Source organism: Nannobrachium achirus, assembly GCF_963921795.1.
Source record: "Nannobrachium achirus genome assembly, chromosome: 13".
Lineage (NCBI taxonomy): Eukaryota > Metazoa > Chordata > Actinopteri > Myctophiformes > Myctophidae > Nannobrachium > Nannobrachium achirus.
Window position 1 is genome coordinate 25,490,268 of NC_137833.1, and position 23,294 is coordinate 25,513,561.

Consider the following 23,294-nt stretch of genomic DNA (forward strand, 5'->3'; position numbering starts at 1 on the left):
CCCTTTGAAGGACCCATATATGGGCATATCGGCAGTTCTGGACAACCAGATCTCCATATTTGCCTAAGAATGGACATGTTGGTCGTATCCGATCGACTCGATGCCGGGCACTGCACTCTCTCGGGTCCTTGGCAACGGGGACGCACCTGCTGTGCTGACTTTGAAGTCGGGCGGTTCTCGAGATACGTGAACTACAGACGTACACACATACATACAGAAATATCAGACATTTTTAGTAGGATTTTAAATCTGCCATGCTGATAGCAAAGGAAATCTTTTACAGGTGTATCATTTTATAGTATTTTCCATTCTATTATTTTCTAACATTCTTGACAGTACTAAAACTTTTTTCCCCCCACCATATGTTACACATATGCTTAATTGACAAAATGATAACACGACATTAGTTGTATCTGCAAAAGTTATAAGTTATCTATACTCCCCAGTATCACCCGTTGGGTTAGTGTTAAACTAGAAGAAGAAATTGGACAGTGAGTTGTCTAAACAGTCTGATCAATACTGTCATGTGAGGGTGTCTCATGCCTAAAATAGCAGATGCACCGCTTTGTGAGCTTGTAGATCTTCTAATTTCTGCTCACGACACGTTGTATGATGGCGCATAAAGTCCACTTCATGAGGTAGAAGTGAGAATAGACTGTGACCTTATGTGAACTTAACTTGCATTATATGTGAGTAAACCTCCCCTACGTAGCAGGCCAATTTCATAAACCATTTTCTAAGCCTTATAACAGTGCAGCTTGTTGGCACAACGGTCCATCACAAGACTGTCCTGCTGACACAGTTTGCAGATCAAAACGTCATAAAAGAGCGGTTCTCTGCACAATTCACACATAAGGAGCCCTTTGTTGTGTTTCGGGTTACCCAACAACATCTTAGTGCATTTAGGGCAGGTTGTCTACATGTTGTCTACACATTATGAAAGACCACTTGATTGTATAGTACTCCAGACTCCAGTTAGTTGGTGGTGGAAAGTTCCGATTGCAAAACGTGAAAACAATGACATCTCATGCTTTGGCTTTTATCGTTCACTTCAATCAAAGAAAACTAGGGCAATAATAGTATAGCATATCTGCCTTTCATATTGTGTGCTAACATTTCATTTGTATTTATCCCAGTGTATTATGGAAAGGTTGTTCTAAATATGCAGTGATTCTGAGTCATTTTTATCCCAGGATCAGTTTCTGGGCTTCCTATAGGACAAGGCATTTGAAAATTGTGCTTGTCAACAGTCTGGCTTGAGAGACTATATGCAGTATGCACACTATAACATTGTGTAAGTAATTACTCTCGAACAAAGCCTCTATAAAGTAATGTGTTAACCATACCTGTTATGTCAAGATCTATCTTGTGTCTTCCCTTGCATAAAGTGACTGTCTACACTTCAGTTTTCTTCCTGTCTTGTCGCTACAAAGACAATACGGAAAGGAATGGGTGGGGCACAATTATTTCTAAAGTGACATTTTCAAAATGTTTATAGAACTTAGACACAGAGCCAGCATTAATGAGCAGTTGATATCAGTGACATATGCCTATTCTTATCAATAAAGTAGAGAGGCTCAGTTCTTAAATGTATGGCGCACATCTTTTCATAGACCTTGTTACCAATACTAACATGGGGCATGCATAAAATGTATAATAAAATACATAAATTATAATAATTATAATAATAATTCTGTCAGGTGAAAAAACATCACGCATATCAGAGGAGATGCCTGATTGTCTACTCTCCTTTGAACCAACTGTAGGAGGAGCAAAGGACTAGAAAACAACTAAATAGGGAGAAAAAGTAAAAAATCTGACCGTCTTACCGTTATACCTATATGACACATTCCCACAGACACTTAAAACGCCTGGAAATTCTCAGAAAGTGGTGAAAAGATCTCTCACCTTCTCTCAACGTGGCAGGGAGTTCATTGTAGTCACTGGTAACCCCTCCCAAAAGCTTCCACAGCTCTGTCTTCTCTTATTAGAGAAATGATAGTCAGAGGACTTTAATATCACTGAAACACTACGCATTTTTATTGAAAGCCAGTTATGATACAAAACAACTCCATAGAAATAACTTAAAGACTATGTACTGTATATGTATATATATATATATGTACTGTATAGTATACTTTACTATTCATGGGATAACGTTAGTGACTGGGTCACTCTGGAGTGGACCCTTGGTCATAGCTGGATACCTTATACAGGTGTGTGTGTGTGTGTGTGTGTGTGTGTGTGTGTGTGTGTGTGTGTGTGTGTGTGTGTGTGTGTGTGTGTGTGTGTGTGTGCGCGCGCGCGCATGTGCGTGTGTGGGTGTCTGTGTGTGTGTGTGTGTGTGATGGCAGCAGTGGGAGGGGCAGGTGGGGATCTGGTCCAATCAGACACCATAATAACCCCCTATGGCTTAACCCACTGACCAATCAGAGCTTGGCAATACAGGATGGAGGTCACCAACACGTTATAGTGAAATACAACTGGATTCTGCCAAGTGCCACCCTGCCTGTGTTCGATTGGCTGAAAGCCTTGCATGCAGCAGCCCACACACTAGTCCCTTGAGTGGCAGTTGGTCGCAGAAGCAGTATCCACAACAATATTTACTATTCTGGCCCCCTGAAAAGTTGTCTATGGTGGGCAGAAAAAAGTGGCACAAGCGGGATGCAAACCCGGGAGGTGTGGATTACAAGTCACAGCGGGCCAAGCCACTGAGGCCGTTGCTGAGATAGGGCATTCGGTCTGTATTAGAAAGTGACAACCCCTGTAAAAAGAAAGAAACCCTGTCGGAAGCCCCGCCCAGTAGGGGAGGGGAAGCCTCACGTAGGGGAGGGGACAACTGGCCAAGTGACAACTGGCCAATCACAGCGCGTCTTTTATGGGACTAGGCAGAATCTAGTTGTATTTCACTATCATGCGGCAGCGTCACCAACTGCCTAATAAAGGAAGCTATAATACACCATCCCTGTCTCATGATAGTTCACCATCTTAGGTCTAATCTTTTTAACAATAAAACAATGTATCAATGTAAACTCCTATCATTGTCCATTGCACAAATATCCACAGTCCATTCACATGGCTCAAACCTTCACATTGGCAAGCTAGACGAGAGCCGAAGGAGTGTCTGAAAATTCCAAAGCTGGTGGTAGCTAGCTGGTGTTGGGGTTGAAATCTACAGTTGAGGCATCTTTACGATTAAAAGGTCCAGGGGTCTTGAGTTGTGCTTGAAACGTCAATAATCACCAACTTCTTCTCTATCCGGGTACAATCTTTTCAAGGGAACTGGAAGGAACAGTGAGGATATATAGTAGAAACCAGCCCCTGTATATTATATACCCTTAGTGGGAGATGCGATTGAGAGGAGAGTGAGATGGTGTATTGCATGTTGTCTCTTCTCACAACTCCCACTGTGGAAAGTGACACAGATGATAAACCCAATGATGTCACCACAATTGCGCCCCCCCCCTTCCCTCCCCACATTTCCTCTAGCATCCCAAATCAAGTTTCTACATTGGTGCAGGTGATCATCCTACACAACACAAGTGGTATTTACGCCGATCCTGTTGTGACGGTGGTTGGCTCAGACCTCCAGGGGACTCTGCGGCCCTTCTGCCCCCTGTGGCGGGTCAGGCTGCAGGCGGCAGATGGGCTTGTTGCACATTGGGCAGACACTTCGGATCTCCAGCCATTTCAGCAGACACCTAGGGAGGTGGAGACATTAGATGTCATGTCACGAACCCCAAAACCTGTTGCTCTGTGCACACTGCACAGCAGGCCATATTTTCCCCTGGCACTGGGTGCAATAGCAGAAGATATCCATCATCAATCAGTAATCACACTCAAGGATCAGCTGGGTGCTTGGCAAACACAGTCCAATTTGGAGTGTTAATTTAACTCTGAAAAGGCTAAACCTGGAACTGAAATTATCTTACTGTGTGTTACTGTGTGTGTACAATTGCAAAAAGCAGCAAAGTGGCATATTTTTTAGGTTTAGGGACATTTCTCTCGTGCTCTATGCTGTTTATTTGTTTGAGTCTTGTTGAAATGTTCCCTGGGGGAAATTAAGGGTGAGAGATTGACCTGCATTGATCAGCAACTCAGCACTGAACAGAATAATAAAAAGTAAAATGTTTCATAATGAAACCATGAAAACAGGGTCCATTTACACTTGCTTGTATGGTGATAAAGAGACATGTTTGCTGACAATTTGAGGGAACTAGAACCAAAAGCACTACTGTTCATGTTACGCCTGAGCTGCAGGGCAAGAATGGGAGTGCTGAGTTTAACAAGTTCATAGGCAAACATGCAAGGTCACGTCAAGTGTTTGCGTGTCAAGTATTTTGCCTGTCACTTGCCCCTGGCGGCAAGTTGTGTTTTTCACAGCTTTTTAAACTACTACATCAGCTGTTAACTCTCAAGTAAAAATGAAAAAGGTAAAGAAAATCCACCCAAAGACAGAATGGAATGTATGTGACTCCTATGAGCTTCAACAATTAAGTCAAGCTTTGCACACAAAAACTTTTCTTTACCAAAGCTAAAAATATTTAGTGAGTCCGAGTCACTTGATGGACGCGCATTCTCACTTCCTGACGCAAGATTGAATCTCACAACAACCTTTTCTCTTGAGTCTCAACTTTGCAGTCTATCTCTCAACTTTCCACACTGTTTTCAGAAAAGGGGACCACTTGAATTGCCAATACTCAGCAATATGGCTGTTTATTTGTATGAACAGGAGACTGGTTAGGTAGGCACAGATTCCCCAGGGAAGTTATTCATTTATGATGGTTTATATTGACATTTTAGTCATAGTGCGTACCCACTTATGCATCTTACAATGAGCATGAGCATTATGCAGGTGCAGTAGCAAGGGATTGTGAAAAGACGGCATGTTATTGAGGTTGTTGATAGGCACCTTTCTTGTTTGTTGGATTAGATCTGAAGTGTATTGATTTGAAGTGGTTTTAACCGCAACGATTCGGCCACGAATCGGCAGCGGAAAGCATCTGCTGCCGACCGGGAGTCATCGGCAACTTGTCGGCAAGAGGCGCTTGCCGTCGATAGGGCTGTCAGAAGAACCCGTCGATCGAAAACCGAACCGATTGCAAAAGACTGAGTCTTTTGCAATCGGTCGGTAGGATTGAGGCGACTTGATACTCCTGTATAGTGGACATTAGTTTGCTGCAGCTGCAGAAACAAAGCCTAAATAAGCCAGAGACATTTTCCCGTCGCACATTTTAACTAAATACCATATTCACAATCTCAACTCTCAATTTCCTATACTAATCAACTCCAAAGCAACATAGTAAATAGAGCTGAGTGTTGTTTTGGTCAGAGCAGGAAAAAACACTGCACGGGAAAAAGATCTCCGCCTCTGCCCTGCGGTTGCCAGATTCTTTGAGTGAAACAAGCGACCAGGTCTACGAAAATAAGCCCAAAAGCGCTATTAGATTAGTTATTTTCTAAATGAATGTTGAAAGCAAGGCCAAATAAGCAACTACACTTCAGAAACAATCCCAAACAAAAGCAACCCACAACTAGCAACATTATAGGAAAACAGATCATAGTCGCTTATAACGAGCAGACCTGGCAACACTGCCATACAGTAACTACAGTCGGCGTCGGCAAAAAAGTGCTTAGTTTTTTGCAGTTCTTTGCAGTCTGTGTACAGTCAGAAGGAGTCTTCTGTAGGCTGTTTGGTGTGGAGACACCTTTAAGTATCGCTATCCATTAGACCAGTGGTTTTCAACCTTTTTCATATCAAGGTCCATTATTTATTCATCATTTGAGCCACGGACCGCCATTTGATGAGATTGAGCCTCTCAGACCTAAAACTTAGAATATTTCATTATTGTTGGATACGATTTTGCCCACAATTCCATGCTGTATTGATGTGGTGTCATAGGAAAAAAAAAAGGCAAACATTGACCAAGAAATCTGTGAAAAATAAAAAAGTAATAATCGTATTCTCTAATTGTGTAGACTTTTTTAACAATAATTTAACTCTTGAGAGCGTAAAATGAAACCAATTTTTAATTTTATGCTCTCAAGAGTTAAATATCTAATAAGGGTCAAATTGGTTACCAACTCTCCATCATTTAGCTGAGTTGGTTCCACCTGGAACCCCCTCAAGGACCACTGGTGGTCCCCGGACCTCTGGTTGAAAACCACTGCGTTAAGACTATTCCAACGTCCTGAATCTCCTGATGTCAAGTTGTGAGTATGATTGGTGGTTTTAAAACTCAATCAACCCCTCCACATGAGTCATTGCAGTAATCTTCCCATTAGGCAAGTTACAAGGGAGTCAACCTGGCATGCCTATTTTGGGCATCATTCATTATAGCCTTATGTTTCCTTTTTTGAAGATTTACAAATATTGTTAGAGAGACAAGGGGAGGGGTAGTAACTAGATTCAATCATGGCTGACAAACATCTGGAGACATTTTTTTCTGGAGATAAAGTCTTGCTTCTCTGTGGATTTAAAAGCTTAATTTATACATTGCCAGTTATTTTCATGCAACAAAACAAATTAGGCTTAACTTTGAAAAGAAAAAGAGGTATAATATGTGTTCACAATTATTGATTCAGCTGTTCAGGAATGGATGGAAGGAATGCCATACATGCAAACAAGGCTGGTAAACTTACTTCTTGTGAAATGCATGGGAGCACGGACAAACTCCAAGCTCGTCCCTGCTGCGGAACTCTTCTAAACACACGGCACATGTTTGCTGCAGCACAGAGAAAATACATGTCTGAAATGTTTCAACATAACCCACTCCTTTTTCTATATCACATCCCATCTATTCTTAGAAGAAGTGCCCTTGGCCGTTTAGCCCCTTCCTACCTGAAAGCCCCCCCATCTTCCAAGCAGTTTTAACCTGAAAACCCCTCATACCCCACCCTCAGTAATACTAGATTTAAGATATAATTAAACTGTCTCATTGCTTTATTCCGTCATTTCTTATTTATTTTTTCCTACAACTTCCACATTCTTTGTCCTAAAGGGCGAGGTCGCGCAGGACGGAATTCGCACAGGACGGAATTCATTTGCAAGTGTGATTCGAGTTGCGGTTAGTTGTTTAAGTTGGACAAAATATGTTCCCAAATACTGACTTCTGACATCATAGATGTCTTATGTTATAGACCACATGAGACTCACACAATATGACATACTGTATGTCCGACATACAGTATGTCATATTGTGTGAGTCTCATGTTGTCTATAACATAATATGTCCATATATGGGCATTCCCAGATATGGGCTTAATATTGATGGCATAAAAGGGATTCTATTGTATGGGAATTCCCAGATATGGGCTTAATATTGATGGGTATAAAAGGGATTCTAATAGTGTTGTTGCCCTAACAGGGCATCATCTGGGAAACAGATGTAGAGGTCAACTCCATATATAGAGATCTAGGTGATGATCCAGTCGTCTCCATGTATGGATATCCAGGATCATCTTTGATGATGAGGTGATGTCACAATAATGTGATGTCACAACCGACTATAGACATTGAGGCGTTACTTACTCACTCACGGACGTACAGAAAAGATGTGACAGTATACTGTATGTATGTTTTCAGCGAGCCCATGCAGTTTCTGCTTTTCTAGTTTTAAATACTTCTCAACAGTAAAATATTGCTAAGCTCCCAGTATGCTTGGGAATGCACAGTATTTTCTTCATTTAGTCAGTAATGTCCATTGACAACAACAGGAAAACAAGATGGTTTTCTGGTGAACACAAAGTCTTTCCTCTCACTCATACCCACAAAGAACAGCCTTAGGGCAGTGATACATGAGTAAAGAACAGCCTTGGGGCAGTGATACATGAGTAAAGAACAGCCTTGGGGCAGTGATACATGAGTAGAATGATGATGCAATATAAATTGACAACCTCACCCATAATTATAAAGAACAATCATGACACTTTCCTGCTTATGTTTATACACACTGATCCCTGAGTGAAACAATGTTGTTCACATTTCTATTGTTGGCAACAATTTCATTGTTATTCTCGTTGATTTGGCCCAATTACACAGTAGAATTCTCCATATTAATTTAACTCCAGAGTGTGAGAGGATTTTACTGTGTATGCCCCATTCGCCATAAATCTCCTGCGCCACAACTTACCCCAAGAAGGCTCAGTTTCTTCCCAGCACCTTTCAAAACCACCTGATGATGAATAAAAAAAGGAAAAAAAGAAAAGAAAAAAATATATATATGTTGAATATGTATACATTTCTGCTAACTAATGAATATTGCCATACATAGTATATTTGCAAAGAGTAACAGTAGATATAAAAACAGGCAATACTGCTTCTATATTACCTCATTATAGCCATACTGTTCTCTTGAACTCTGACGTCTCAGTCTGTGGAATATGAAACAAACACTTATTAGACTAATTAGAGTATATAACATGAATTATGTCTATATACTGAATATAGTATATATTATACATGTAATATTTAATATGCCTGGTTGGTAACATATCTGTCTTTATTCAATCGTGTCTTATCATGCCTTGTGTCAACTGTGAGAGGAGTCATGAGCGTTCTTCATCCTGGAATTTACACCCATACCAAGCTCAAGTATCAGCCTGCATTTCTATAAGTGCCAAGAATGCGTTATTATGGATCACATTAACATAATGGTCTGGACCCGCCTACGCACAAGTAGTAAACACTGGCATTGGTCGGCTGTGACAGCATTCTTGACAGCTTGATGTACTACGTTATTGTGGATCCCACAAGAAAATCCAAATATTTGCCTGTGTAGGTTTTCAAACGCCAGAATCTGTCAGTGGCTTCTATGTGCACTTGTCGGTTTGGCACATCATTGTGTAAACCACCACATTTTTAGTGCAGGTCTTTACGCAGGACAATTGTGGGATTAATCCACAGTCACAAACGCAAAGGTATCTATCTGCAGGTGAAAAGGCAGCATCTTACATTACTCCTGCAACTGAAATGTTGGATATCCAGGATCCTATTATGAGTGTGTCCAAAAATAAATTGACTACACAGTAAAAAATATTTTTGAAGCGGTGAAAACCGCTTCCTATGAGTGGCTTTGTGTGTATCACGCCCATATATGGTCATTTCAGTCCAGAATGAACAGGCTTTTTCAAAAACAGAATGTCCGTTTAATTACCATATATGGTGATCTCAGTCCAGAATGAACAGGGTTTTTCAAAAACACAATGTATGTCACCTCATGTCCATATATGGTCACTCCAGTCCAGAATGAATAGGTTTTTCTGTCCCGTACGTCCAGAATATCAGTCCAGAATGAATAGGCTTTTTCAAAAAGTCCCATGTCCATATATGGCCATTTCAGTTCAGAATGAACAGGTTTTATCTGTCCTGTACGTCCAGAATATGTGTGTAGTGTCCCTCCCGGTCTGATGAATGGATACTTTGAGGATTGGTCAAGCTTCACATGATAATGTGGCCCTCCATTCTTTATATATTCATTCAGAATATATAAAGAATGTAGAATTCAGAATATATAAAGAATGAATAGATCACAGAGTCCATAACTGTATAGATGTATAGATCACAGAGTTCATAACTCTAGAACACATAGAATAAAGGTTCACCGCTTCACTTCGAACCGAGGTTTTATTTTTGGAGCGGTGAAAGCGCTCCCAATAGACAGGTATGTCTGTGGGTGGGTGGGTGGCTGGCTATGTGGCTGGCTGGCTGGGTATGTCCGTAGCCTGGCAATACCTTGAGTGGCCACACACAACACACAAGTTAAAGGAGGGGCGCTGTTGTGCAGGCAGGCACACACACGCACGCAGCACGCACGCACGCACGCACGCACGCACGCACGCACGCACGCACGCACGCACGCACGCACGCACGCACGCACGCACGCACGCACGCACGCACGCACGCACACACACACACACACACACACACACACACACACACACACACACACACACACACACACACACACACACACACACACACACACACACACACACACACACACACACACACACACACACAGGGTATAGCTGCTCAGATTCACCGCTCCACTTCGAACCAAGGTTTGATTTTTAATGTATGCATGTGCAAATGTAACCAAATGGTTACAGGTCCATTTTGTTGTTTTTGTACACTCTCATAACCAGTAAGACTCCCTAATCGGGAGATAAGCGACCGTTGGTCGCTTATCTCCACAAATAGGCCAAAAGTTTGTTTTACCAATTATCAAGACATACGGGCAGTTGACAGTTTGCCATGGTTACTCATTGAAGTTGAATCTCCATATATGGAGATAACCTACGCATCACACTAAGTCTGACCTCACCAGCCCATATTTGGGCATGAGCAACTTATGTCTCCATATATGGAGATATGATGACATCACACAGTCCTCAGCCGATGATGTGGCGTGATGTCATACAATACACAAACGAGCCCTACAGTATAAAGGGGCAATTCTTGCCAGGAAAGAAGCATTTCTTCGACTCAGACCTTATCGCCAGGGTTGGCTTATAGCAGCTGTCGGTAGGACCATATATGGATTCTGTTAGTGTGGATCTCCTAACAGGGCATCATCTGGGATACAATCCCTTTTATGCCCATATATGGAGATCCCTAACATAATCCCTTTCATGCCCATATATGGAGATCCCAAACAGAATCCCTTTTATGCCCATATATGGAGATCCCTAACAGCATCCCTTTTATGCCCATATATGGAGATCACTAACAGCTAACAGAATCCCTTTTATGCCCATATATGGAGATCCCTAACAGAATCCCTTTTATGCCCATATATGGAGATCCCTAACAGAATCCCTTTTATGCCCATATATGGAGATCCCTAACAGAATCCCTTTTATGCCCATATATGGAGATCCCTAACAGAATCCCTTTTATGCCCAGTTGGTTGCTAGGGTAAAAAAACATGGTTGCTATGGTAAACAGTTGGTTGCTAGGGTAAACAGTTGGTTGCTAGGGTAAAACCATGGTTGCTAAGGTGGTTGCTAACGTACACTAACAGACCAGCAACAACAGACTGTTGCCACAGCAACGTACACAAAGGTTTGTGTACACATACACATGTGGTGTGATGTCATACTGAAGATATATGACATCACACCGTACACAAACAAAGGTGTGACGTGTGACGGACGGACGGACGGACGGCCGGTGGAGGTTTTGGTAGTAAACTGCTCCCTAACGGTCGCAATTAAATGAACACTGAGGATTCAACAGTTTACTATTGCTCTTCATATCAGGTTTTCCAACATTGGCTGTGGATTCAAATGTGTGTTTGTTCAATCTGAAGCCGTCATCAGTAGTCAAAAGTACATTTACTCAAGTACTGTACTTGAATACAATTTTGTGGTGAGATGTAGATCTGCTATTTTCAAAGGATTTTTATACATTTTGAACTCGTGAAATGAGACATCCTGCATAATGAGTACTTTTGCTTTTGGGTACTTCAAGTACATTTTGATGCCAATACTTCTGTACTTTTACTTGTAACAGAGCGTTTCTACATTGCAGTATTGATACTTATACTTAATCCATTTAGGACGGGAACCCCTTTTGAGGTTTTTACCTTTCAAGACTGCTATATACTGCTATGTAAAGCAGTGGTTCCCAAACTTTTCAGGTCGAGACCCAAAAGAGAAATTAGACGTTTGCCCGAGACCCTAACTAGTGAAAACAGAAGATCTACAAGCTCACAGTCGCATTGTGAGCTTGTAGAACCGGCTATTTTCACTAGTTCTTAAATATTTGTTTTCTAATTTATGGAATTTCATAGATTTTTATTTAATTTATTAATGAAATTACTTTGAAAAATCATTGCATTTTTTATTTTATTCATGACAATCTTAGCTTATTAGGAAAATGTTTTGAAATATATCTTTTTTAATGTAGGAAACTAAAAAGTAAGGGACCCATAAAAATGTGTCCATGAGCCACAAATGGGTGTTTGGGAACCAGTGATGTTATCATGTACAGTATATAGCATGTGAGTGCTTCTGTACCTGAACAGGTAGCAGCAGAAGATGAGGCTGAGCATGGAGATGAAGAGGCCGATGCCCAGGATGATGACGTAAACGTTGAGGGGAAGGTGGTACATCTCTTCAGATGTCATCTTGCAATGGGGATCCGAGTTCTGCAGTCCAAAACCACACACACACCCTGCGAGGAAAGAAGACAAATCCATCACATACTAGAAGTAAGATTCTGTGTTTAAATAGACCAGGGGTTCTCAAACCTTTTTAGGGCTGTGACCCACAAAATAAACATATTTGAACTGGGGACCCCCACCCTGACAAGCACTTGGAATTGTAGGTATTACATTTAATGTGACTCGACTCGGTTCCAAAGATAAATATTGTGAAAATAGCCGATCTACATGCTCACAACGCCTCACAACGCGAGGCGTTTGAAGATCAGCTATTTTCACTATGTTCGCTTCCTGCTTACTTAATATTTGACAGTTTGGCAAGTTTGGTATTTAAACGATCTTGAAAGTCCTTAAATTGTCACTTAATAAATAATGTGCAGATACCCTTTATACACTTATACTGTGTGTTGGTTTGTTTACCATTGAGTGAGAAAAAATGATATTAAGCTAATCATCTGGGGACCTCACAAAATAATTGGGGGACCCCACTTGGGGTCCCGACCCCAAGTTTGAGAACCACTGAAATAGACTATGAACAAAGGGATCAAATTAAAAGACGAAACTTGTCTGAAAACAGGCCATAAAGAAACCCAGGCCAGGGATCCTATAGCATGAAATAAGGTGAAGTTGAAGTGTACTTTACAAATTGTCAGAAAATAAAATGTGAGATAGATGTGTGCTATCATGTCTACTCTCAAATGGAGGGGGGGGGGGGGGCTCCATTGGTTTCTGAACCAGTTCCACAACCTGCAGAGTGCTCTGCCATCATACAAAGAACAAGCCGCTCATGAATACAACCTACTGTTCGTTGGTAATGAAAACTGTTAGGCATTTGAATCTATGACTGTGTTTCATGTGTTAGCCACAAGTGGACAAAGATCGGATATCTTATGTCTGAGGAATGTGGTGTTTTCAAATGCACTGGAAATTGTCACAACGTCAAAAGAGAATTTGTGTGCTCGTGGACAAAGTACTGTACATAAAAAGGCTGTTTTGATACATGCCATTTAAAAATCATGAATGGGACTCGAAACCATCAATGATGTAAGCACATTCTTCACGGCGTATTGGTGCTTTGCCCCATGGGCCAAGGCAATTCAAATGTGAATTTAATAAGGAAAATTAGCATGAATCCATGAATGCGTGCCATACAGTTTTATCGCCTCATTAGACTCCCCCAATCTTGCTCTGTATACTGTGCATAGTGCATCTGGAAAGACTCAAATACCAACATAACAATGCAGAGAGGTTTCTAGCGGTGTGACCTTTTCACACTGAGATGGATATGGAGATATGAGCACATGTGGTGCTGAGCTACTGTGTACATGTATATCAGCTTTCTGTTTTGTTCTCTCTCTGTGTGTGTGTGTGTGTGTGTGTGTGTGTGTGTGTGTGTGTGTGTTAGAACTAGTACCAGAAACATATATATAAAGATTATTTTTGATCAGGTTAGTTAGTTTATACTTGAAAGGTTACACACTAAACAGTAGAAAGCATTATAAATATAAGCTCATGATAATGTGTATTAATTATAAACATGCTATATAATACACACATTATTCTGGCATAGTAAATTATTCACATACGTTTAATGTTGTTTCTGGCATAGTGAATGTGAATAGTGAAATTAAATCTAGTAGTTGAGCCATGAAATGATTGTAATGATGAGGCTATCCTGTCTTTACCGGTATGTATGTAAACGTGTCCACCTAACTGACCAGAGGCTGCTGAAGACTCAACTACTATACACACCTTTGTTTTGTAATGTAATTATAATGCTTATGATCGGTGGATGCACTGAATTCAAATCCTTGTATCATGTAAACAGTGTGCTGTTCCAAACTTCACCAATAACAGAGCCGCCTAGAGATTACATATTTTGTAGGCGGAAGGAGGAAGTTAGTTGTCTTCCTGGTTTCATAGACAGGAAAGATTTTGATTATTGACAAAAGTAAGCTCTGTGACAAAATAAAGGTTCATGATACTTTTGTTCACAGATTAACACCAAAAATGAACACCTGCCTTTACCCCTACTACACTGTGAGCAGCTTGTTTGCTGTATCTCGTCACTGTGTTTTCTATCCCGTCTTTGTGAGTGAATTGTGTGACTGTGTCATGCCTACAGTATGTGAGTGACGTTTTGACATGGAATCTAGGCCATGTGGAACCCTACGTCCCCAGGCTCCTACTTATGGGCCTGTAGTTCCCTTCCTGCACCAGACAGCACCATCTTTTACAGCAGTGTTTCCCAAAGAATTTAACCCATTAAGACCTGACACCGATTCTACAAAATGTCTTCTAAATCCTAACAGTTTTCTGCAAAACCTATGTTTCTATATCAGTGGTGCTCAAACCTTTTCATGTCAACGACCCCAAAATGTGTTTGGCCACGGACCCCCCATCTCAAAATATGTTATTCCAGGGACCCCCCAGAAGAAAGTTCCATTCAAAATAATATTTATATATTCAAAGATTTGCACAAATGTTCACGATTTTTCAAAATAGCAGATCTACAAGCTCATAGTGCGGCACTCAGATAGATTGTAGATAGCCTATTCTATATTTCTTTATTTTCCTAAAAGGGGCTCAAGTGATTAATTCATAATGGATTTTTGTACGTTTGGTCCCAGGGAGACACCATATTTCTCTTTAGGGTCTCGAGCTGAGAGGCTTTAGAACGCTGTCTTACAGTAAATGCCCAGTGGACTACGGACCCACTGAACCTGTTGCTCCCTACTAGTCTTGGCCATGGCTGTGTGTCCTCAACTGACCTGCATCAGACAGCAACATATTTTATGGCAATTGTCTTGTGAAACTTATTGACCATTGCTTTCCCATATTGTTTATCAATAGGCTACTAATTCTATTGTGTAGCTATACTGTTATTAACCACCAATTGAGCCCTTCAAAAATAGCAGATCTGAAACCTCACAACATCCCCTATCGCAACTTATTAAGTAGGTATGCCATTGCCAGGTTTACCAGTGGTTAATGTCACTTTACCAGCTGTTGTCAAAAATATCTACAGATCAGTGTTTTAATATTTTTCAAACAATAAACTTGTGTCCTTTTTGTATTAGTGTGTATGCATACATGAGTGCAAAAGCATGTGTGTGTGTGTGTGTGTGTGTGTGTGTGTGTGTGTGTGTGTGTGTGTGCGTGTGTGCGTGCGTGCGTGCGCATTTGTTTTGGGTATTCCTCACCCCATCACACTTCACACCCATCCATCGCCTGTCTGGGGGTCCCATCTTTAGTGATCCTTCATCCATCGGGTTTCAAAATGTGTTTTTGTTTTTTCCCTATCGTTTGTTTCTTTTGTTAAATATGGGTCTGTAAAGCCCTTTGAGACTCTCACAGTGATTAAGGGTTATACAAATACATTTTGAGTAGAATTGAGTTCACTACAACTAAAGTGTTACCCAACTTTCTCCCAGGGGTCTGATCTAAAGCTGAACTGAACTATTCCCTTATCCCTGTTCTCCCCAGAAGAGGATTACACCAGGGATCTTGAAAAACATATGCGCTCACAATAACTGAAACACTTCTCCACCATTTCAAGGCACTTGTATGTGAACATTTACAACCGTCCTTGCGTCACCCAGGAATGTGTTCCACTTGCTCCTTGGCCCAGGAACGCCTGCCAAAGCGTGTGTGTGTTTCTCTTTGTGCTGGACAACAACAGAGGAACCGTTGCTTTGGGGTTCAGCTAGAGGGACTTTTAACTCCTCAAAACTAAAACTGCTGCATGGCAGAAAGCTGTGGGGCTACTTTTAGTTTCCCTCTGAGGTCAAGTGCCACTGCTACTCTCGTCCTCTCAACATGGTCTGTACTGGCATGGGTCAAAGGCTATGCCTGTTGTTGAGCCACGGATAGGTCATGGCCGTCACTGCACATTGGGGTGCTGGGCAGGGGAAATGGGGGTGGATGAGTGTGTGTGTGTGTGTGTATGGGGGGAGGGGGAGTTGGGATTGGGTGAGTGAAGGTGAGGTAGGCTACTGTATCTGTAATCTTAGCAGGATGCTAGTAAATCATTGATAGTGCAGCAGAGAGCTGAAAGTGCTAAAAGGTAGAGGCCACTCTGTGAGTGAACAAATTCTGCTGTCCACCATGCAGAGAGAGGACCGTTTTAGAACCAAGTGGTGCTGAAGGGGCTAAAAGCAACGTTCAGAAGATTCTGCCACACAAACTGCTGTCCATAATGACAGGATTCAGAAGAGTGTAGTCCATCAAAAGTAGCCTATGTCTTCTGTTGTCAATGCAATGTTTAATTGTGTGATTGTTTTCAGATGTATACCTTGTTTGTGTGATAGAAACTTTTTATATTAACCACTTGAACCCTATAGTGTCCATATTCAGAGAACCTTTGCCGAAAATAGCAGTCAGATTGTAGATCGGCTATTTTCGGCAAAGAGCTTTGGTGTAGAGGGGAAAAAGAGCAGACTAAGTACAGAGTGAAAGGCCAAGTTTATTAAGTATTGGCGGTTCAAGTGGTTAAATATCTGAAAACACACATTGACATGAATCCAAAATACACTGATGGTTGTGCTGTCAAACGAATCTATGAAAAGGTTGAGGGGCTCCCTGTTTCATCTCTCTCTCAACTAAGGGGTCCTTGGCCTGAAAACGTTGAATACCCCTGCCATATCCTGTACAGTAGGCCTATATCACAATGTGACTGTGTTGTTTCATTATTTGGATCTGGGTAGAGGCGGTTACCTACCGCTACACCACTGCACGGGGTGCATGAAACCAGCGACCGATGAGCCAGGCAGTCCCAGACCTTTCAGACCACCAACCGTCGCCTCCGCCTGACCTTTGATGTGCACGGTCGCCTGGATCCTAAAAACAGTTTCCCGTGGGTGTCTGGACTGGAGACCAAGATGTTACCAAAATCACTGCTCAGTCTGTTGAGCCAGTCAATAGGCTATATTGTAGGTCTGCACTCCTTTTCTGGGTCTGTTTAGAAAAGGATATTACATTCCAGCTACTGATAGTTGCTTGGTAGATAGACTACTTGATATAGAGGTCAAACCCTGTGAGTTTTGAGTTCTGTAGTAAGATATACAATTCTTCGAGGAGACTCTGCAAACGATTTGGGCAAATGAAGATGCTACTGATGTTTAAGCCAAAAGAGAAGAGAAGCTCCTGACAGATCCGAGCTTTGATTCAGTCATGCTGCAAAACAACAGTGTGGGTGTCAGACAGAGCATAGGAAGCAACATCTAAAATGTTCTCCCTTCTTTCATAACAAAGACATGATTAACCTTATGGTGATGCTGAGCCGGTGATCCTTGAGGAGAGCGCGTCAATGTCATTGACAAATATCCACATTTATGAAAGAAAATCATCCGCAAAGCTGAATAGAAGTCCCAGGTTTTTTCTTTTCTTTCCTTGCTTTGTCTCCCTTCAAAACATTGTCACAAGGCTCCCCTCCCCTCCTGTGTTTCCCCCCTTCTCCCCTTTCTTTGTCTCTCCTTTTCTTCTCAGTCTACAGCTCTGCGTCCTTTAAATTATTTCCTCTTGGATCTTCCACGATGGATGGTTTCCTCCCCGAGCTGGTGAAATAAATCCTGCCTTGTGGCCAATTAGGGAGAAACAAAGAAATGATACGGATGGATTCCCCAGCCAGGCAGAGGTGTTTCCAGCCAGTCAGTCAGACTGCCGATGTCCTCCTCTCTCCTCTCTGCCTACTACTGCCACCATCTGCTCCAGCCTCCACACAAAACATTGATTTGTTTTCCAACACAAATACTAGAGAATGACTGGGAAATAATAACGCATACAAATCTAAAGCACCAGGCGGGCTTGCCTTTCTCCTCTACCACCACGTTCACTCCGCCACCTCTCTCTCTCTCTCTCTCTCTTGTCTTCCGTTGCCTTTCTGTTATCTCTCCTCCTCCTAATGGTTCCCGACCGCCGAGCACTTCTCTCTGGCTCTCTCAGTTTGTAAACAGATCCGAGCTCATGTGATTCGCTGCCTGCATCACAGCTCTGCTGTCTCCCGCCCCCTCCTTCCTCCCCCCTCCCTCCCTCTCTCACCTCCCCCCAATTCCAGCTGCAGGCTATGAAGTACTGTTGTAGCAGCAGAGCAGCTGGCACACAGACAAGGTGACAGGAAGAGACAGACAGACACAGAGTCACAGGCAGACAGACAAAAACAGCCTGCAAGGGTGCAAGCACATAATAACAAATACATGATGGGCATGAAAGGGAGGAAGTTACATCCCAATTAGGGGGAGAGAGAGAGAGAGAGAGAGAGAGAGAGAGAGAGAGAGAGAGAAAGAAGCAACTCAAACAAGCAGTTGTGTGTATTTCCTGACTGCCTGTGTGTTTACATCTTGTTTAATTCTGCTGGCTGTCTTTCTGTTTCCTTGCCAATATATCTATATATAGACCGGAACCAAGAGACTATAGGCAACGAACAGGTGAGAGTGAAAGGCTGAGGGAGATGTGCAACTGCATATCGACAGTAGTCCAACACATGATGAGGGAATATGACACCCAGCCACACACACAGCAGAGACAGATATAAGGAAGTTAAACAACACGAGTAAACATGAGAGGCCTGCAAGCAGACAGAAGTCTGCCTGCAGGAAAATTATTGTCTGGTTGGTAAAGCCTTTGACCTTTGCACTTAGTGTCTGCTTGTAAGTTTGCAATATGTTCTCAAAGAACTGAAGTACTGTTTTATATAGACCTATATATACAGTAGGCTATATTAGTTTTTAGGACATAACAGGCAGATACATCAACAAGACATAAGACCAGGGCAGAAATGTCATGGAGTCCATGGCCACTGTTGCCCCTCAGTTTGGCCTTGTGTCCCTCCAAAAAATGTCATGGCCTGAGGCCACAGTGGCCTTAATGCCCCAGCTGACTGTACCACTTTCTCCTGTCTCTTTCTTGTCAATATGTAGACAGTAGACACCAGTGTCTTTCGTTGAGATTCTGAAAGTCCCCATCTTTAAACCAATCCAGTGACTGATTGGTGCCCATGTAAGTATACATACAGGTATCCTGTGAGATGCCCACATCCACAAGCATGCATGTGTGTGCACAATGCACATGCATGCACACATCCAAAATCTCACGCACGCACGCACACACACACACACACACACACACACACACACAGTAAAAAGGTTTGTGTGAAAAATTATAAAAACATTGATCTTTTGTCATTTATGTCAACTTAAGAATGGGGATGTATAAAATGAATGTCAAATACAACAGTCTTGATAGATAGGCGTAAACTCAGGTAGCTAAACTGTTGTGCGTTATATAGTTTCCTCAGTATTAGCTTTGTTGGGTCCTGCTCATTCTACTCTATTCTATTCAATCCACACATAGTATACTCTGAAAGAATAATGTTTGTTATAGAAAAAGTTTAAAACAGTAAACACATGACATTATAATATTGTACAGTCAATGGTCAGAAGAAATCAGTAGAGAACCCATGCTGCAGCTACACCTGCTGGCTGATAGATAAAATTGCAGGATGTTCATTGACCATTTAGCAGAAATCATTGAAACAGAGAAACCAAAAATGGACATGAATTCATATATTGTGTTTTATATTGTTTTCCCCATTATGCCATTATCTTCTGGTAACAGTAAATAGATTGGCATTTGCTGATATTATGTGATAAGTTAGTTGTTTGTAGATAAGGGTTGTAGATAAAACCATTCACCTAATTGAAAAGCATACATCACACAAACAAATATATAATAACTAGCCACATGACGTGAAGGTGAGTGAGGGTCTTTGTAACAGCCACCCCCAGATTTCCCGTGGAAATCTGTACAATATCGAGAAGGCCCGAACGGAAACTCTTAGTCAACTGGCCACCCCATCAAAGAGTAAAGGGACATCAAGGCCTCTCTCTTGTCAATGGGCTGGTGTCGGCCACCCCGTACGGGTTCTAGTCTGAGGTGATAGCCTGCCACCCCGTTAGTAGGCAGGGGTCCCGACAAGCCAAGGGGTCGATTGCACCAGCTTCCTCCTGCCGCGAAGGGTGCCAGCATGACTCACACCATCCTTCCTAGACGATTTTGACATCTTGTTACTAATCTGTCGGTAGATAATGCCGGTCTTATATAAGGGTCATTTGTGTACGGTGTGATGTCATACTGATGTCAGCAGTGTGATGTCATACTGATGCGGAGATATGAGCAGGGCAAAGGTGTGACGTGTGACCGACCGATGGACGGACGGCCGGTGGAGGTTTTGATACTAAACTGCGACCTGACGGTCGCAATTACTGTAAAACAGAAGCTTACAATTGAAATCACAACAATAATTTCATGTGCGTTACAACCAACAGTTTCCCTGTATTCATCCATGCCAAGCTTCAGATCCTGCTTCACATGTTTCCGATTGCCAAATGAAGCCTGGGTTTCCGAGGCTACATGTTGGTTGACCTGATTTAGTTCAAAAGCAGAGGCATGGATTTCCCCCATCCTGTTTCAGCAGCAGTGAGATTGTCATTCACACTGAATATCACACTGGCTCCCAAACTGTGGAATATTCTCACCATTGCAGACAGAAATCTAGACTCATTCGCAATTTTTCCAGACTTGCAGATCTCGCACTTCTAAGTTATTAGCATCTGCTAAATGCCCAATTTGTCAATTGTAATTGTTTTTTTTTTATGTTATTTATCTCGACATCCTAGTCTGTTTTTCATGGACTACAAAGACAATATCCAACCTTACATTTCTTAATACAAAAGGACCCCAATGTAAACAAGCCATTGTGCTTTCTTGGGTTTAAATCCTATTAGTAGACCTCGTATCTGAACTGTACTGTCCTGTACTGTGCTTTTCCTATGCAAACTTCTAATAAAGTATTCAATCAATCAATGACATCTGTTCACACATAGAAATATTTAACTACTATTAACTACTACTAACTACTACTAACTACCTAGGAGTTCTCCAGACAGGAGTGGACTCAGCACTGGACAGGAACCAAAGAATCAAGTGAATCCACCACTTCAAACATTGGGTCTATGCGACCAAAGCCACTGCAAACCCCTGTGCTGTTCTTCTCTGCTGACTGTCAGCTAAAGACATCCAGCTCCATCTCCTTGTCCATGGCCTCTATGTTGTTCTCCAGGTTGTACTGGGCCCACTTGTTCAGCCTGCTGTACAGGGGGAATCCGTTCTTCTCCCTGTAGAGGTAGACACCGGTCACGCGGTTCCAGTCGGTACTGGAGATGGGACGGAGACTCTGCTGGTGCTCGGCAAGCAACTCCATCTCCTCCTTCTCCAGTGCCACAAAGCCGTAAAAGCTTTTGACATTCTCGGCGGCCATGAGGCGGGCATGTACATCACCTGTGCGCTCGAAGAGGTCTTTCTCGCTGGAGCGAAACTGGGACCAGTAGTGTTCTTGCTGGTAGCCCAGTGGAGAGCAGCAGCGGTTGGCACACATCGACATGAACACCATCAGAGATATTACTGCCACCATCAGCCAACCTATCAGCTGGAGGGAACAGAAGTTGATAAGGATACATTTGAACCATTCACCTTGATCAGGCAAGATTAGGTCAGAGTCACATGATGGTGGAATAAAATTATGTATGCTAAGCAATTTCCACCATCATGAGGCAATCAAAATGCTAATGTATTATAATGTAATAACGTCTACAGGTTCTAAGGACCAGGTGCAGACAGAGAGCAGTGAATACAGTCTATCCCAGATGCTGCCCTGCTGACCATGCAATGGAGCGAGGCAGGAAGTAGAGGTTAGAGAGGAGACGATGGAATGCAATAAGTGTTGTGATTAGGTGTGTGTTAAGCCTCATTCATACTCCAAGGTGAGGCGAGTAGCTGACCTTTTGTCGGTCACTAAAAACAGAGAGATATGTCAGGGGGAGAGGTGAGTTTCTACTCACCGTGGTGAGTGACGTAATATTGTAGTTTTCTGTTTAATATTGAGTTGCTACTCACCTAAAACTGGAGTATGAATGAGCCTTAAGGGTTAGGGTTAGGGTTCTTCTAGGCAACAAGATGCCTAGAAGATGCTCCCAAGGCACTTGGTCTGCCTACACAGTTTGTTTGACTTTGATATAACCTGAAACACATACCCAACGTGTCAAGGGGAGATGTTTTCTTGCTACACTGGGGACGTGATTTTGATTTCTTTGTGCCTCATAACTAACTACATGAACTCCTATGTAGATTTCATACTGTATATTCAATTACAATTAATTCAGAACAGAAGTATTGCAAAAAAAGATCAAACTAATAATATTCCACTATCTTACTTAATTACTTATTGTGTATTTCTTACCTGCATAGCTCTACTCTTCCATGTTTACAAAACCACTCAGAAGATGGAATTAATAACAACTTAAGCCCTATTTCAAAAATAGCAAAAATGGCTGATCTACAAGCTCACGATGTGTTGCATTGTGACACGGTGTGAGCTTCCAGATCAGCGATTTTTGATTGGAACATTTTTAGAAATGTTCAAACATTTTTTGAACATGTTCACCCATAATGACATGTCCAAACTAGGGATGCCATGTTTAATGTGGTTAAAAACCATAGGAAATAATATCACTCGACTACCTGAGATTCATACTTCAGTCGTCGCTCAACTTCAGGCAAAAAACCCTCAAGCTCTTTCATGACACTTCCTTTGCAGGGGAATTTGGCCAGGACCTCTGCACTCTGGTTGGGTGGGAAGCCCTCTACGTCCGCCAGGTCAACAAACTCACTGAAGGCACATGTGTAGGCCTCTCCCCGCAGCAGGGAGATGACCACCCATGTCACCGGGGCCACCACGGCCCGTCCAATGATCGTCCCCTTCAGAGCGAAGTATGCAGCCCCTGACAGCTTCCTGCACGTTCGTAGTCTTAACTCAGACACCAGGTCCCATGTGCTCTTGTTCATCATGATCCCTATGAGGAATAGTGCCATCGCAGGGATGCCGATGGCTGCCAGACCGTAGCGGTAGTTCCTCCCTGAGGAACAGGGGCAGTGGAAGGCGAACACGTTGTACACGGTCTGGCTGGCCACGGTGCCCAGTGCGATGAGACCGTTGAAAATCATCACATCTTTGCTCTTGAAGAACAGGGACATGAACTTGAAGTTCTCTGTGACGAGGGCAAAGGCAGCCAT

The 23,294-nt window shown here is 42.3% G+C and overlaps 2 protein-coding genes across 2 annotated transcripts; both read right to left on the reverse strand.

The window, feature by feature from the left end:
• Positions 1–3,558: 3,558 nt before the first annotated feature.
• LOC308297612 (RING finger protein 122) lies at positions 3,559–17,505 on the reverse strand. The gene is made up of 6 exons (XM_080741119.1): positions 16,888–17,505; positions 12,022–12,178; positions 8,331–8,373; positions 8,133–8,174; positions 6,643–6,725; positions 3,559–3,701 (listed from the first exon to the last, which is right to left on the reverse strand). The coding sequence occupies exons 1-6, from the start codon at positions 16,910–16,912 to the stop codon at positions 3,581–3,583; spliced, it is 471 nt and encodes a 156-aa protein (XP_080597245.1). The 5' UTR covers positions 16,913–17,505; the 3' UTR covers positions 3,559–3,580.
• A 3,723-nt stretch (positions 17,506–21,228) lies between these two features.
• calhm2.1 (calcium homeostasis modulator family member 2, tandem duplicate 1) lies at positions 21,229–23,294 on the reverse strand (the record flags this gene model as incomplete). Its single annotated transcript, XM_080739902.1, has 2 exons — positions 21,229–21,651; positions 22,743–23,294. 2 exons carry the CDS (start codon positions 23,292–23,294, stop codon positions 21,229–21,231), a joined length of 975 nt encoding a protein of 324 aa, XP_080596028.1.